This window comes from Zonotrichia albicollis, chromosome 3 (genome assembly GCF_047830755.1).
Source record: "Zonotrichia albicollis isolate bZonAlb1 chromosome 3, bZonAlb1.hap1, whole genome shotgun sequence".
Classification (NCBI taxonomy): domain Eukaryota; kingdom Metazoa; phylum Chordata; class Aves; order Passeriformes; family Passerellidae; genus Zonotrichia; species Zonotrichia albicollis.
The window spans coordinates 932,573-947,030 of NC_133821.1; the positions used below are offsets into that span (position 1 = coordinate 932,573).

Sequence of the window (14,458 nt, forward strand, 5' to 3'; positions counted from 1 at the left end):
AGGCTCTGTGTCCCCTTGCAGCCAGGCATGGCTGGTGCATCCCAGTGGGAATAATCCCAGTGCCTTACACGGCTGCAGGGGGAGATTAAACATTCTTGTGGTTAATCAAGTCTGAGCAGCCACCCGTTCCTTCCCCAGAACCAGAGATTATCCCATAATTAATTAATTAGGGTATTGCTGACATACACAGGCCTGGTGCTGTCTGAGTCCTCCTGCTCCAGGAGGAGCTTCCAGGCAGGGACTGTCCCCTCCCCAGAGGCACAGCCCCAGCCATGGAGGGAACCAGGGGACAAAGGAGGGTGGGAGGGAGGAAACTGGGAGGGAGGGAGAGGCAGCAGGGATGGAGATGGAATCAGGATGGAGGGGGCAAGTGGAGGATGGAGAGATGATGGGGAGGGTGAAGGGGGATGGAGGGGGATGGAGGGGGATGGAGGGGGATGGAGGGGGATGGAAGCTTCGGGGGAGGCAGGGTGGGAGGGGGATGCAGCAGTGATGGAAGGAAGGATGCAGAGGGGTGGAGGGAGGATGACAGGGATGATGCAGGGGGATGGATGGATAGATGGATGGATGGATGGATGGATGGATGGATGGATGGATGGATGGATGGATGTGATGGGGAGGGTGACAAATGGAGGGGACAATAAAGCAGGATGGAGGGGACAATGGAGGGGATGGAGGGTGATATAGATGAAGGGAGTGATGGGAAGATGGAGGAGGTAGAGAATGGCATGGGGGGACAATGGGGGCTGTGGAGGGGACACTGCTGGGGCCACCTTTCCTCTCCTGCCCTTTCCCAGGGAAGGCTCCATGCCCAGGGTGCTGCAGCTGGGCCCTGCCAGGGGCACAGCCATCGGGTGGGGACAGTCCCCATGGCACAGCACAGACCTGGTGGTGCTGTCCCCACTGTGGCCCCACATCCTGGCTCCCCACCAAGGCCCTGAGCCATGGGCAGGGACGCAGGTGCTGCGTGGCCCTGCCTGTGGCACTGTCCCTGTGTCCCCAGGGAGGAGTTCAGGGGCACCATAGCCCTGCTCCCCTGGCTGTCCCCAAATCCCCTGCAGGACCAGGCTGTGGGGACAGCCAGGTGGGGGCACACGGGAACAGGAGGGTGTACAGGCAGGGCATGAGACATGGCAAAGGGACAGAGGGGACATGTCAGGAGCAAGGACATGTAGGGACAGTGTGACATGTCAGGTGGGGTAACCTGCAGGGACACAGTGACATAGGGAGGGTGAGGTGACATTTATGGGCAGAATGACACGCAGGGACGCAGTGCCAGGTGGGGCAGGGTGCCAGGTAGGGCAGGGTGACACATGAGGACTGTCCCTTGCCCACAGGTGTCAGCAGAGGACCAGAGTGTGCTAGTGGTGGCCAGTGGCCTCTGGCCTTGGGGCTGACCTTGGGACTGTTCTTGGGGCTATGGGGCTGAGGGGACAGTGAACCCTCATTGTGGCCATCCTGGGCCAGCCCTGGGATGCCTGGGCAGGGACTCTGTGGGGCAACCACACCACAAAAGCCCCCTAAGCCCCCTCTGTATGGGAGGGGTATGGGGTGTGTATGGTGTCTGTGGGGATGTGGTGTGTATGGGGTGACATGGTGTATATGGGGTAATATGGGGTGACATGGTGTGTATGGGGTGATATGGTGTGTATGGGGTGATATTGTGTGTATGGGGTAACATGGTGTTTATGGGGTGACATGGTGTATATGGGGTGATATGGGGTGATATGGTGTTTATGGGGTGACATGGTGTGTATGAGGGGATATGGTATGTATGGGGTAACATGGTGTGTATGGGGTGATATGGTGTCTATGGGGACATGGTTTGTGTGGGGACACGGTGTCTATGGGGACATAGTGTGTGTGGGGTGACATGGTGTGTATGGGGACATGGTTTGTGTGGGGACACGGTGTATATGGGGTGATATTGTGTGTTTGGGGTGACATGGTGTGTATGGGGACATGGTGTATATGGGGACATGGTTTGTGTGGGGACATGGTGTGTATGGGGTGACATGGTGTGTATGGGGTGACATGGTTTATATGGGGACATGGTGTGTGTGGGGACACGGTGTGTATGGGGTGATGTGGTGTGTGTGGGGACATGGTGTCTATGGGGACATGGTGTGTATGGGGACACGGTGTCTATGGGGTGATATGGTGTGTATGGGGACATGGTGTCTATGGGGACATATGGTGTGTGTGGGGACACGGTGTCTATGGGGACATGCTGTGTATAGGGTGATATGGTCGGGGATCCCAGTTCCTGTGACCTTGCTTTTCCTGTTCCTCCCCATCAGGACTTTCCATATCCTACAGCCCCCCTGGGACACCCCAGCTGTGCCCTGGGCACTGTGGCTGCTGCCAGGATAACCCAGATACCCCTGAGAGTATCCAGCTCCTGGAACTCTGGTTGGCTTTGGGTCCCTGCAGCAATCCCACCACAGCCAACACTGGGACACCAAGGCCACTTTTGAGACACGAGTGCCAGACCTGGGCCACCAAGGGTATCCCTGGACAGCACAGTCACCTGTGGGACACTGCAGCCATCCCTGGGTACTGTGGCCACCCCAATTCCCAGCTCTTGTGGGTGACAGGGATCTGAGGGAGTGTCACCCCATGTGCCCTGAAGTCACTGGGACACTCGACACCCTTGGCTGGCAGTGGGGGTGGCATGAGACCTTGGGACCTCCTTCCCACAGTCTGCCCAGGGCTCTTGGCATTCCCTGGCTGCCAGAGCCAGGCAGATGTGGGAGGGAAGGGATGCCCAGTGTTGGGGTGATGCTCTCCCACCATGGGGACCCTCTCCCATCTCCTTCAGCACTGCCATCCCTGTGGCATTCCAGGGGAATGATAAAGGGGACAGGCTGCCAGGGACACACCAGGACCTGCCCCACACGTCCCAGCCCTGTTCCCCTTGGGCTGAGACTGGTGTGGGGCTGGGAACCAGCTCCCCCCTCCCAAACCCTGCTCTGAGGTGTCTCACTGCAGAGCTGCTCTCACTGCAGCTCCACTCAGGGCCAGGTGCAGGCCCTCATTCCCAGCTCATTGCCCTGGAGCATTTCCACTTTGTCTAAACCAAGGCTGTAACAGGAGCACTCCGTGGCTGCCAAAACCTTCTCACCTTGGCTGTCACCAGGAAATGGTGCTGGAGCTCAGGAACATCCTCTGGTCAGAGTGCTGCCTCTGTTGGCAGGGTCACAGGAGGCACCCCTGTCCCCAGGGAGGACCTTTCCCTCTGTGGGGACAGATGCAAGTTCACACAAGCTGGGAACGGGGAAATCAGCCATGTTGGCAGTGTTGTGTTGACATTCCTTAGGATTTTTCTTGGTGTTTGTCCAGCTGGTAATGGTGTTGGCTGGAGCAGGCCTGCAGAAAAGCCTGGTGGGAAAAGGACACGTCCAGTGTGATGTTCCCAGCTTGGAGGGTGGATCCTCTCGTTTTCCCACACCAATGACCCTTCATCCTCTCCCTCTCTTGGCTTCTCCAGGGGGGAAGGGATGCTGAGGGTCCAGCAGGCATTTGGCTGCCCTCCCTCCAAACCAGCTTGCCAGCATTCCCAGAGATCCAGTGGGTTTATTTCCCATCTCCCTCCTCTGTGGCACTTCTGTGGTTCAGCTCAGCTGTTTGTGGCACTCCTCATCCTCCTCATGCTCCTGCCATCCCCATCTCCATGTGCCAGATTGCTGCTGGGGGAGCTTGGGAAGCAGCAGGGCCTCAGGCTCCAGCCACCCTTTTGGGCTGAGATCAGAGGGTTTGTGGTTTTTCAGGCTGTGAACTGAGCAGGGGCTGCCCAGGCACAGCACAGGAGGGCTGGGATGGGGGAGCTCCCACAGCCACTCGGGAAATCAGGAAGGAAATCACCCCAGTGCAAAATTCACCCCATATCCAGAGTGGGGGAGCAGGAGGGGCAGCAGAGCTCACACTAAGCCTGGATTTAGGATGGATCAGTTTGCCAGCAGCTGACTCCTCTATAATTAGACAGCAGCAGTGGAACAGGAGCCAGCTCGGAGCACAGAGCTCCAACATCCCCCCATGCAGAGCATTCCACATGACCCTGGGTGTGTAAACAGCCCAGGAGGGATGGGCTGTGTCTCCTCCCCAGTGGGGACACAGGAATGCAAAGTGCTGCCTCTCCTCAGGCTGCCCCAGGAGAAGATGTGGCCCCAGTGGATAAATCCCACTGGGATGCAGGCTGGGTGGTCTAGCAGCATCTTGTCCCCCGTCACTCTGGGGGCTGGAAGGAGCTGCAGCCCTGCTGGCTCCGAGCCCTGGTGCCCCTGGTTTGTGGTTCCTGAGCTGTGCCCCACTCCTGTGTGACCTGGGGAACTCCATGTGTCCTTGCCAAGGTGCCACAGCCCCGGGCTGTGCCCTCTGCCCACCTCTGCCATCACCTCACACACCAGCTGAGAGAGGGAAAAGGGACGGCTGGCAGTTGTGTGGGAGGCTCCAGGCTTTTATCTTGGCCGTGCTTTGCAACAGATGTGGAGCGAGCAATGTCTGTAAGGCAGCAGCTCAGCTTTGCTGCACCCAGATTAAAGGATTTAATAATCTGCTGGCAAGATGTAATTGAAAAAGGCAGAGCTGTGGCTGTGCAGCACTCAGCTGAGGCACCAGGGCATCCCCACGCTCCTGAGATCCCTCCAAACCTTCCAGCAACACAGCAAATCCCAGTGTGTGTGGGGCAGGCCCTGTTCTCCATGGATCCAGGGACTATCACTTAATCTTCCTTTGTAGGTAACGATGGATTTGTCAGTAGTGAGCTGCCAGGGAGATTTTCACTCTGTACTTGGCTGCTCCAGAAGGGATAAGGAACTCAAAGTGGCACTGCCTCCATGTTGGGTGTGGATGTGGCACATGGGGACAGGGGTTACTGGTGGGAACTGCTGGATTTGATGGTTGTCGCAGACAACTTTTATGAAAAATCCTTTCCTTAGGATTTTTCCTCCTGAGAAGCTGAGAGGCCTCAGGAACAAAATGTGAACAATGGTTATCTGCTGCTGTGGAATGCAACAGGTGGGTCTGGGATTGGTCTCATAGAGTTGTTTCTAATTAATGGCCAATCACAGTCAGCTGGCTCAGACTCTCTGTCCGAGCCACAAACCTTTGTTATCATTCTTTGCTATTCTATTCTTAGCCAGCCTTCTGATAAGAACCTTTTCTTCTATTCTTTTAGTATAGTTTTCATGTAATATATATTATAAAATAATAAATCAGGCCTTCTGAAACATGGAGTCAGATCCTCATCTCTTCCCTCATCCAAGAACCCCTGTGAACACCATCCTAGATGGTCTCAAGGGCTTTTCCAACACCAGTGATTCTGTGATCCTGTGACACCAGGTACATCTCTGGGTACTGAGGGGAGCAGAGCTGCCCTTGCTGGAGCTCAAAGCTTCATTCAGCAGCAGTGGGGATCCATCCATCCATCCATCCATCCATCCATCCATCCATCCATCCATCCATCCATCCATCATCCATCCATCATCCATCCATCCATCCATCATCCATCCATCCATCCATGGATCCATCCATCCATCATCCATCCGTCCATCCATCATCCATCAATCCATCCATGGATCCATCCATCATCCATCCATCCATCATCCATCCATCCATCATCCATCCATCCATCCATCCATCCATCCATCCATCTATCCATCCATCCATCATCCATCCATCCATCATCCATCATCCATCCATCCATCATCCATCCATCTATCCATCCATCCATCATCCATCCATCCATCATCCATCCATCTATCCATCCATCCATCATCCATCCATCATCCATCCATCATCCATCATCCATCCATCCATCATCCATCCATCCATCATCCATCCATCCATCCATCCATCCATCCATCCATCCATCCATCCATCACCCATCCATCCATCCATCATCCATCCATCCATCCATCCATCCATCCATCATCCATCCATCCACCCATCCATCCATCCATCATCCATCCATCCATCCATCCATCCATGGATCCATCCATCATCCATCTATCTATCCATCCATCCATCCATGGATCCATCCATCATCCATCCATCCATCCATCCATCCATCATCCATCCATCCATCCATCCATCATCCATCCATCCATCCATCCATCCATCCATCCATCATCCATCCATCCATCATCCATCCATCATCCATCCATCCATCCATCCATCCATCATCCATCCATCATCCATCCATCCATCCATCCATCCATCCATCCATCCATCATCCATCCATCCATCCATCCAACATCCATCATCCATCCAACATCCATCATCCATCCCTCCATCCATCATCCATCCAACATCCATCCATCCATCCATCCATCCATCCATCCATCCATCCATCCATCATCCATCCATCCATCCCTCCATCCATCCATCCATCATCCATCATCCATCCAACATCCATCCATCCATCATCCATCATCCATCCATCCATCCATCCATCCATCATCCATCCATCCATCCATCCATCCATCATCCATCCATCCATCCCCACTCCTCAGTCCCTTGTTCCTGCTCCCTCCTGCAGGAACCAAGGCTGTGACTGGCTCTGCAAAGCACTGACACCAATGCTGGCCTTCTTCTCCCACTGGGAACCAGGCCCAGCACAAGCAAGTGATTCCACAGCCCAGGGCAGGGATTTCTGCCTGCAGACCCCAGGGCTGGAGCTCTGGAGGGGGAAGGCTGTCCTGGAGGGCAGAGGCAGGACAGCTGGGAAGGAGCCCCTGCAGGTGCCCTGGGCAGGGAGCTCTGGATGATCCAGGAGTGCTGGCAGAGCCCAGCTCAGTGCCCTGTGCTGGCCAAGCTGAGGTGACTGTGCAGAAATCAGAGCCGTGCCTGGCCCACAGAGCTGCTGCCAAAGGGCCCTGTGTGCCCTCTGTGTCCTCCCTGTCACCTGGAAGTGCTGACTGAGTCCTTCTCCTCCCAGCAGGCTGCAGGAACAGAAACCAGTGGAAGTGCCTGCTTCAGGAACATGGAGCTGCCTCTCTTGTTCCCCTCACGTCCACCTGCCTGGGAGAGGGGAAGGAAGGAGGTGAAATCCAAGGTGCTGAGAGCCTGACCCTGCTGGCAGCAGTGCCAGGAGCTGCTCCAAACACCAACCTGTCCTGCACTGCCCAAACAGCCTTGGCAGGAGCCACTCAGTGTGGCTGTGGGGTCAGCTGGAGGCAGGAGGGTGGCTGGAGGCCTGGTGAGACCCTGCACCATATTTGCAAAAGAGAAAAATCTGTGTGGGGGACCCTTCTTGCTGTGTTGTCATTTCCTCTGCTGAGGAATTCAACATTCTGCCAAAGGTTATTTGTTACACTGGGCTTTCCTGAGGCATTTCAAAAAATTCATCAGAGCTGGGAAGGGGCTCAGCGTGGAGAAAAGGAGGCTCAGGGGGGACCTTGTGGCTCTGCACAAGTCCCTGACAGGAGGGGACAGCCAGGGAACAGGGACAGGACAAGGGGAAACGGCCTCAGGCTGGGCCAGGGCAGGCTCAGGGTGGACATCAGGAGGAATTTCTGCATGGAAAGGGTGCTCAGGCCTTGGCAGGGGCTGCCCAGGGAGGAGGAGGTGTCCAGGGCAGGCCTGGATGTGACACTGAGTGCCCTGGGCTGGGCACAAGGTGGGCATTGGGCACAACTTGGCCTCAATGATCCTGAAAGTCTTTAGTGAAGGATTCTGTGATTCTGTGTATTTACTTGAGTTCTCCTGCCCTGATGACGACATCAATAAAAACCAAAAAGCCAGAGGGGTGTCTGGAGTTCAGAGCTCCTGCTCTGGTGTCCAGGGTGCTTGGAGCACAGAACACACTGTGGACACCCCTGCTAAGAGGACAATTTTGTAGGGCAGCAGGTGGAGCAAATTCAACCCTTTCTGTTCCTCCTCAAACTGTGCCCTGAGCATCTGGGGCTGTTTAACAGCTCCCCTGGGGCTCCTGTCCTTACACAAGTTTGGGTTCCAGACACTCCCAGGAGCTGGCAGGGTCTGTGCCCCATGGGAGCTCATCCTTCATGGAACGGTGCTCCCAGAACCTCCTCAGATGGCCTGGCCTGTGCCCATGCCCGGCAGCAGAGCCCCCAGGCCTGCCCTGGCTGGGGGAGGAGCTGCAGAACACAGAGCAGATTGTTCCCAGTGGCTCTGGGATGACAAAGGCCCTTCCATCCCCACAGCACCTCGGGCTGGGCCCTGCTCTGGGAGGCTGTGAGTAACCAGCAAGGCCAGTGTGTCACTGCTCTGCTCCTGTTGCACAACTGCCTGCTGATTCACAGCTCCCCAGCAGTGCTGCTGCAATTCCTGCTGCTCACTGGCCCTGCAAAGCCCAGGAAGGGGCTGCCAGGCCCTGCTGGCTCTCCCTTTACACCTCATCAGCCCCAATTTGGTAATTTCTCCTCACCACAGATCAGTGTCCTCTGGGGATCAGCACAGAAGGTCCTGGGAAGGTTGTGTGGGGAGAGCTGTGGGAGCTGTTCCACCTCTGCCTGGACATCTCCAAATCCCCCAGTGCTGCAGGGATGTCTCCTGACTGAGCCACCAAGACCAAAGGTGTCTTTGTCCTTGGCCAGGCATCTCCTGAGGGATGGCTTCCCTCATGGGATAACATTTAACAATTGGACACGAGGGCCAGCTTACACAGCAGACAGAAAACATTTTGCTTTGCTTGCAGAGGGATGTGTGGGATTCTCAGGAGGAATTTCTACATGGAAAGGGTGCTCAGGAGCTGCCCAGGGAGGTTTGGAGTGCCCATACCTGCAGGTGTCCAGGGCAGGCCTGGATGTGGCACTGAGTGCTCAGGGCTGGTGACAAGGTGGGCATTGGGCACAGCTTGGACTGGAAGGTCTGGGAGAGCTTTTCCAACCTCAGGAGTTCTGAGATTCTGTGTGGCACCACTTCCTCTCCAGGACCCCAGAGATAACCTTCCTTGGAGCACTGGAGTCCACGAGCAATCTGCCTAGGACAGAAGGTTCTTGCAAACAGGGCTGTGACCCTGCAGAGCTGACAAACCTCCCAGGAGTGCCTGGAGCCCCCTGGAGCGTGGTGCCAGCCTGGCTCAGTGGCAGTGCCTGTGCCACGGGCACTGGAGCTCTCCCCTCATCTCTGCTCAGTCACAGAGGAAGTGTTTGTGCTCTGCTCGAGCACAGAGCTAAAAATAACCCCGTGTGTGTGTGTGTGTGTGCTGTGGCTGCTGTGAGTGCTGTGTCAGCACTGCAGCTCAGCCGCTGCCGGGGCTCAGGGGACAGGGACAGAGGCCAGGGGACAGCGGGGGCAGCAAGGGCAGCAGCCTGCAGGGCCAGCAGGGTGGGAACCACAACAGCAAATACACCCAGCCCTGTGTCACAGCGGGGCCTGGGAGGGACACAGCCTGCAGGGAATCCCTGAGGCTGGAAAAGCTCTCCCAGAGCATCCAGCCTGTGCCCAATGCCCACCTTGTGCCCAGCCCAGGGCACTCAGTGCCACATCCAGGACACAGGGATGGGCACTGCCAACCTCCCTGGGCAGCCCCTGCCAAGGCCTGAGCACCCTTTCCATGCAGAAATTCCTCCTGGTGTCCACCCTGAGCCTGCCCTGGCCCAGTCTGAGGCCATTTCCCCTTGTCCTGTCCCTGTTCCCTGGCTGTGCCCTCCTGGCAGGGACTTGTGCAGAGCCACAAGGTCCCCCCTGAGCCTCCTTTTCTCCAGGCTGAGCCCCTTCCCAGCTCCCTCAGCCTCTCCTGGGGCTCCATTCCCTTCCCAGCTCCCTCAGCCCCTCCTGGGGCTCCATTCCCTTCCCAGCTCCCTCAGCCCCTCCTGGGGCTCCATTCCCTTCCCAGCTCCCTCAGCCTCTCCTGGGGCTCCATTCCCTTCCCAGCTCCCTCAGCCCCTCCTGGGGCTCCATTCCCTTCCCAGCTCCGTTCCCTTCCCTGGACACGCTCCAGCCCCTCCAGGTCTCTCCTGTCAGGAGGGGCCCAGAGCTGCCCCCAGCACTGGAGGTGCCCCAGCAGTGCCAGCACAGGGGACGGGCACTGCCCTGGCCCTGCTGCCATCCCAGAGCTGGCACAGCCCAGGGGCCATTGGCCTCTGGCACACCTGGGCATGTGTCCAGCTGTTGGCACAGCACCCTCAGGGCCTTTTCCAGCCTTCCAGCCCCTCTGCCCCCACATGAGTTAACTCATCCTGCAAACAGTGGGAAATTACTGACAGCTGGATACTCAATTATGACAGCAAATTGCAGTTGGCAATATGCTGGATCATACCATGGGAGAGCTCAGGATTCAACGTGAGAGGAGTGTTGGGCCTGTGATGGGGCATCTGCAGCGCTTCCAGTGCCTTCAGTGCTGGTTCCACAGCCTGGCTCTTGCAAGAAGGTTTCCTCCCCTCTGTGGGAAGAGCAGGAAGTGTGAGGGAATTCCCCATGGTTGCAAACACAGGAGGTGCAGGAGGTCCTTGGGCTCCTCGTGCTGGGTCAGCACCTGAGCCATCCCCTCCAGCTCATCCAGGGAATGCTGCTGGATGAGAGGCTGGACATGGCCTGGCCATGTGTGCTGGCACCTGGAAATCCCCCAGTCCTGGGCTGATCCCCCAGTGTGGGCAGAAGGAAAGGGGGGATTCTGCCCCTGTGTCCAGGGATTCCACCGGCCCTGGGCATTCCAACAGCACAAGGACCTGGAGCTGCTGCAGAGAGCCCAGAGGAGCCACCAGAGCTGCTCCAGGGCTGGAGCCAGGCTGGGAGAGCTGGGGGTGCTCACCTGGATGGGAGAAGGATCCAGGGAGAGCTCAGAGCCCCTGGCAGGGCCTGAAGGGGCTCCAAGAAGCTGCAGAGGGACTGGGGACAAGGCATGGAGGGACAGACCCAGGGAATGGCTTCCAGTGCCAGAGGGCAGGGCTGGATGGGATATTGGGAATTGGGAATTGTTCCCTGGCAGGGTGGGCAGGCGCTGGCAACGGGGTGCCCAGAGCAGGAGTGACTGCCCCTGGATCCCTGGCAGTGCCCAAGGCCAGGCTGGGCATTTTGGCTTGGAGCAGGCTGGGACAGTGTCCCTGCCATGGCAGGGGTGGAATGAGAAGGGTTTTGCTGTGCCTTTCCAGCCAAATCTTTGCACGCTCCCAGCCCTCTCCGGTTTCCCCTCAGGGCTCTCTGCCCCCTCACGCCTGCGCCGCCAGGGGGCGCCTCCTGCCCCGCCCGCAGCCGCGCTCCGCCCCCTGAAGTGACGCCACTCCAACCCCTAGGGGAGGAGGCGAGCGCAGCCAATGGGAGCGCGGAGAGCGCAGCGAGGGGCGGGGCTTTCGCCGGCGCAAGGGCGGGGCTGACAGCCCCTAGGGTCGCGCGACCGCCGGTGACGTCATCACGCGGGGGTTCTGCGGGAGCGCACCTGAGCGGGGCAGAGCGCGGGAATAGCCGAGAATTGATTCCAAAAATCCCCTCCAGCCCTGCCCTCTGGCACTGGGAGCCATTCCCTGTGTCCTGTCCCTCCAGGCCTTGTCCCCAGTCCCTCTGCAGCTCTCCTGGAGCCCCTTCAGGCGTTGCAAGGGGTTCTGAGCTCTCCCTGGATCCTTCTCCTCGCCAGGTGAGCACCCCCAGCTCTGCCAGCCCTGGAGCAGCTCTGGTGGCTCCTCTGGGCTCTGTCCAGCATCTCCAGGTCCTTGTGCTGTTGGAATGCCCAGGGCTGGGGCAGGTGGGCTCTCACCTGGGCACAGGGGCAGAGGAGCAGGATGTCCCCGTTTCCTGCTGCCCACTCTGGAGGATCAGCCCAGCATCCGAGGGGTTTCAGGGCCAGGGCATGTCCAGCCTCTCACCCACCAACACCCCAGAGCTGCTCTCCCTGTGCTCATCCCCAGCCTGGATGGATCCGAGGGTTCGTTCCGACCCAAGTGCAGCAGCACCAGCACCTGGTCCCGTTAAACCCCACGAGATCCTCGCTCTTGGAGCTCATCCATTCCCCGGGCCGCGAATCCCGGGCAAAAAAAAAAAAAAACACGCACAAAACAAACGAACTCCGGGGGCCGCGCGGTGACGTCACCCGCACCCGCCGCCCCGCCCCGGTGACGTCACAGCGGCGTACGCGCGCGCGCGCGCCCCCGCCGGGCCTGCGCGGTGCGTGAGGCGGGGGAGGCGGCGCGCGCAGCCTCGGCAGCGCCTCTGAGGAGCCGCCGCGAGCCCCGGGGGAGAACCGGGAAGGGCCGGCGACGAGCGGGGCCCATCGAGCCGAGCGGAGTCCGGGCGGAGCGCGGGGTTATGAGGGCGGGCGCCGCCGCCTCCCCGTGAGGAGCCGCGGGCGCGGGGAGCGCGCGAGGCCGCCCCGCCACAGGAAGCCATTTTGTGGGCCCCCTCCTCCTCCTCCTCCTCCTCGTCGCTCTCGTCCTCTTCCTCCTCCTCCTCGTCCTCCGCCGTCGCCGCCGCCCTCGGGAGCGGCCGGGCCCGGTGAAGGAGGCGGCGAGGAGGGGCGGCGGCGGCCGCCGCGCCCTCCCCCATGGCGAAGAAAACCTACGATCTGCTCTTCAAGCTGCTGCTCATCGGGGACTCGGGGGTCGGCAAGACCTGCGTCCTCTTCCGCTTCTCCGACGATGCCTTCAACACCACCTTCATCTCCACCATTGGTCAGTGCTTTTCCGCCCATGGCGGGGCTGCGGACCCCTCGGTTCCCACCGCCGTACCCCCCTCAGCTCCGGCCCTGTGTCACCCCCGGGGACCCCCCAGTGCTCACCCAGCCCCGTTATTGTGTCACCCCCAAGAGATCGCCTGTGTTATCTCCAGCCCCCAAGGGACCTCCTGTGTCACCCATCAGGAATGCCCTGTGACCTCCCCCTCCCTCCCTAGGGACCCCCAGTCCCCAGTGTCACCCCTAGGGACGGCCTGTATCACCCATCAGGAATGCCCTGTGACCTCCCTACCACCCCCAGGGACCCCCAGCCCCGTGTTTGTGTCACCCCTAGGGATGGCCTATGTCACCCCTGGGGACGGCCTGTGTCACCCCCGAGCCCCCCTCCTGTATATCCCCCCCAGGGACCCCCTGTGTCACCCATTAGGACTCCCCAGGGACACCCAGCCCCGTGTTTGTGTCACCCTTAGGGATGGCCTGTGTCACCCCCGACCCCGCTCCTGTATATTCCCCCCCAGGGACCCCAGCTCCGTGTCTGTGTCACCCCTAGGGATGGCCTGTGTCACCTCCAGAGACCCCCTGTGCCACCCATCAGGAATCCCCTGTGACGCCCCCCAGGGGCCTCCAGCCCCGTGTTTGTGTCACCCCATTGCCCCACTCCTGTACCCCCTCAGGGACCCCCTATGTCCCTCCAGGCCCTCCCTGTGTCCCCCCCAGCCCCATTCCCGTGTCCCCCTCCCGTCCCCGTGCCGAGCCCCGGCCGAGCCGCCCCGGTGCCGCCCGACGCCGCCTCGCCCCCGCCGCAGGGCAGGGCAGGGCACGGTGGCTTTGCTTCCTCCCTGGGCTCCGGGTGACCCTGGGCGACCCTCGCTGTCCCCAACGCGGGGGCTGCGCTGCCAGCTCGTCCCCCCCCCTGCCCCGTGGCAGCCGCCGGAGCCCACCTGGCCCCTTCCATCAGCGTTAATCCGGTGCCTGCGGGGCGCTGGGCTCGCCGTGCCCGTGTTTGCACCGCTATGGAGGTGCCTCGCAAACCATCGCGCTCGTGGGTGGGGTCTGGTTTCTCGCCCAGCAAAGCTGGCCTTCCCCCCTCGGCACCTCCTGACCGAGGTAGAGCTGCTGTGACATCATGAACGAGGGACGTGTCTTTGCCTTTTCCGTGCAATCTGTGCCACGGGACAGGCCTGGTACCCAAGCCTTGCATCCCAGGTGTACCACAGGGCTTCTCCTGAACGTCTTTTCTTTTGCAGATGAACGGGTCAGCAGCTTGTCACCTTCTGGGTGACTGGCTCTGGAAATTAAGGGTCATTCCCTAATGAAAATTAAGGGTCATTCCTGTCTCAGCTTTCTTGCAGCACCCACTGGTGCTGCACTGAATACCCACATTTAGATAAAAAAGAAGATTATTTCGAGGAGTTTGAACTGGATCTGACTTTTTGTTTTTGCTGTAAATCCTTTAAATCACTGGTCATGCAGCTGAGGGAGTGTGGAGTGTCAGGGTAGATCTTAGTGCTGGGTGTGAGTTCACCCCTGTGCACTTCCTTATCTGTGATGAAATATCACCCCAAAATTGCACCTCAGACTATAGCACATAAAAGCACTCTTCTTAAGCAAGGCTTGGGAAATTTAAAGTGAAAAAAAAAAACCTTTGTGACAGCTAAGAGAAAATTATTTCCTAAAGCCTCTCAGGGCCTCAGCTTGGCATTTTGGTGAATTTTGGGGGCACTGTGTGACAGTTAATGTCCCTCCCCATGGCTCTGGGAGGCCAGATGGGTTTGCTGCTGTGGCCAGGGTGTATTTTGGCACTGCCTGGCAGATCCTTGCTGGGATCACATGACATTCCTTGCCTTTGGAGCTCGTTGGGAAGGTTTATTTCAATTCTCAAAGTTAAAA

The 14,458-nt window shown here is 58.8% G+C and overlaps 1 protein-coding gene and 1 long non-coding RNA gene across 2 annotated transcripts in view; one reads left to right on the plus strand and one right to left on the minus strand.

Moving 5' to 3' along the window:
* Positions 1-2,245: 2,245 nt before the first annotated feature.
* On the minus strand, positions 2,246-13,655 carry LOC113460544 (uncharacterized). The gene is made up of 4 exons (XR_012579312.1): positions 13,510-13,655; positions 10,226-10,348; positions 6,905-7,020; positions 2,246-3,381 (listed from the first exon to the last, which is right to left on the minus strand). It is a non-coding gene; the product is annotated as an uncharacterized LOC113460544 (long non-coding RNA).
* The window catches only part of RAB10 (RAB10, member RAS oncogene family), a 55,373-nt gene continuing 52,950 nt past the window's right edge, over positions 12,036-14,458 (plus strand). The window contains exon 1 of the mRNA XM_074536341.1: positions 12,036-12,566. Coding sequence (XP_074392442.1) covers positions 12,440-12,566 — 127 coding nt within the window. The 5' untranslated portion in view covers positions 12,036-12,439. The remainder of the gene's footprint in view (positions 12,567-14,458) is intronic.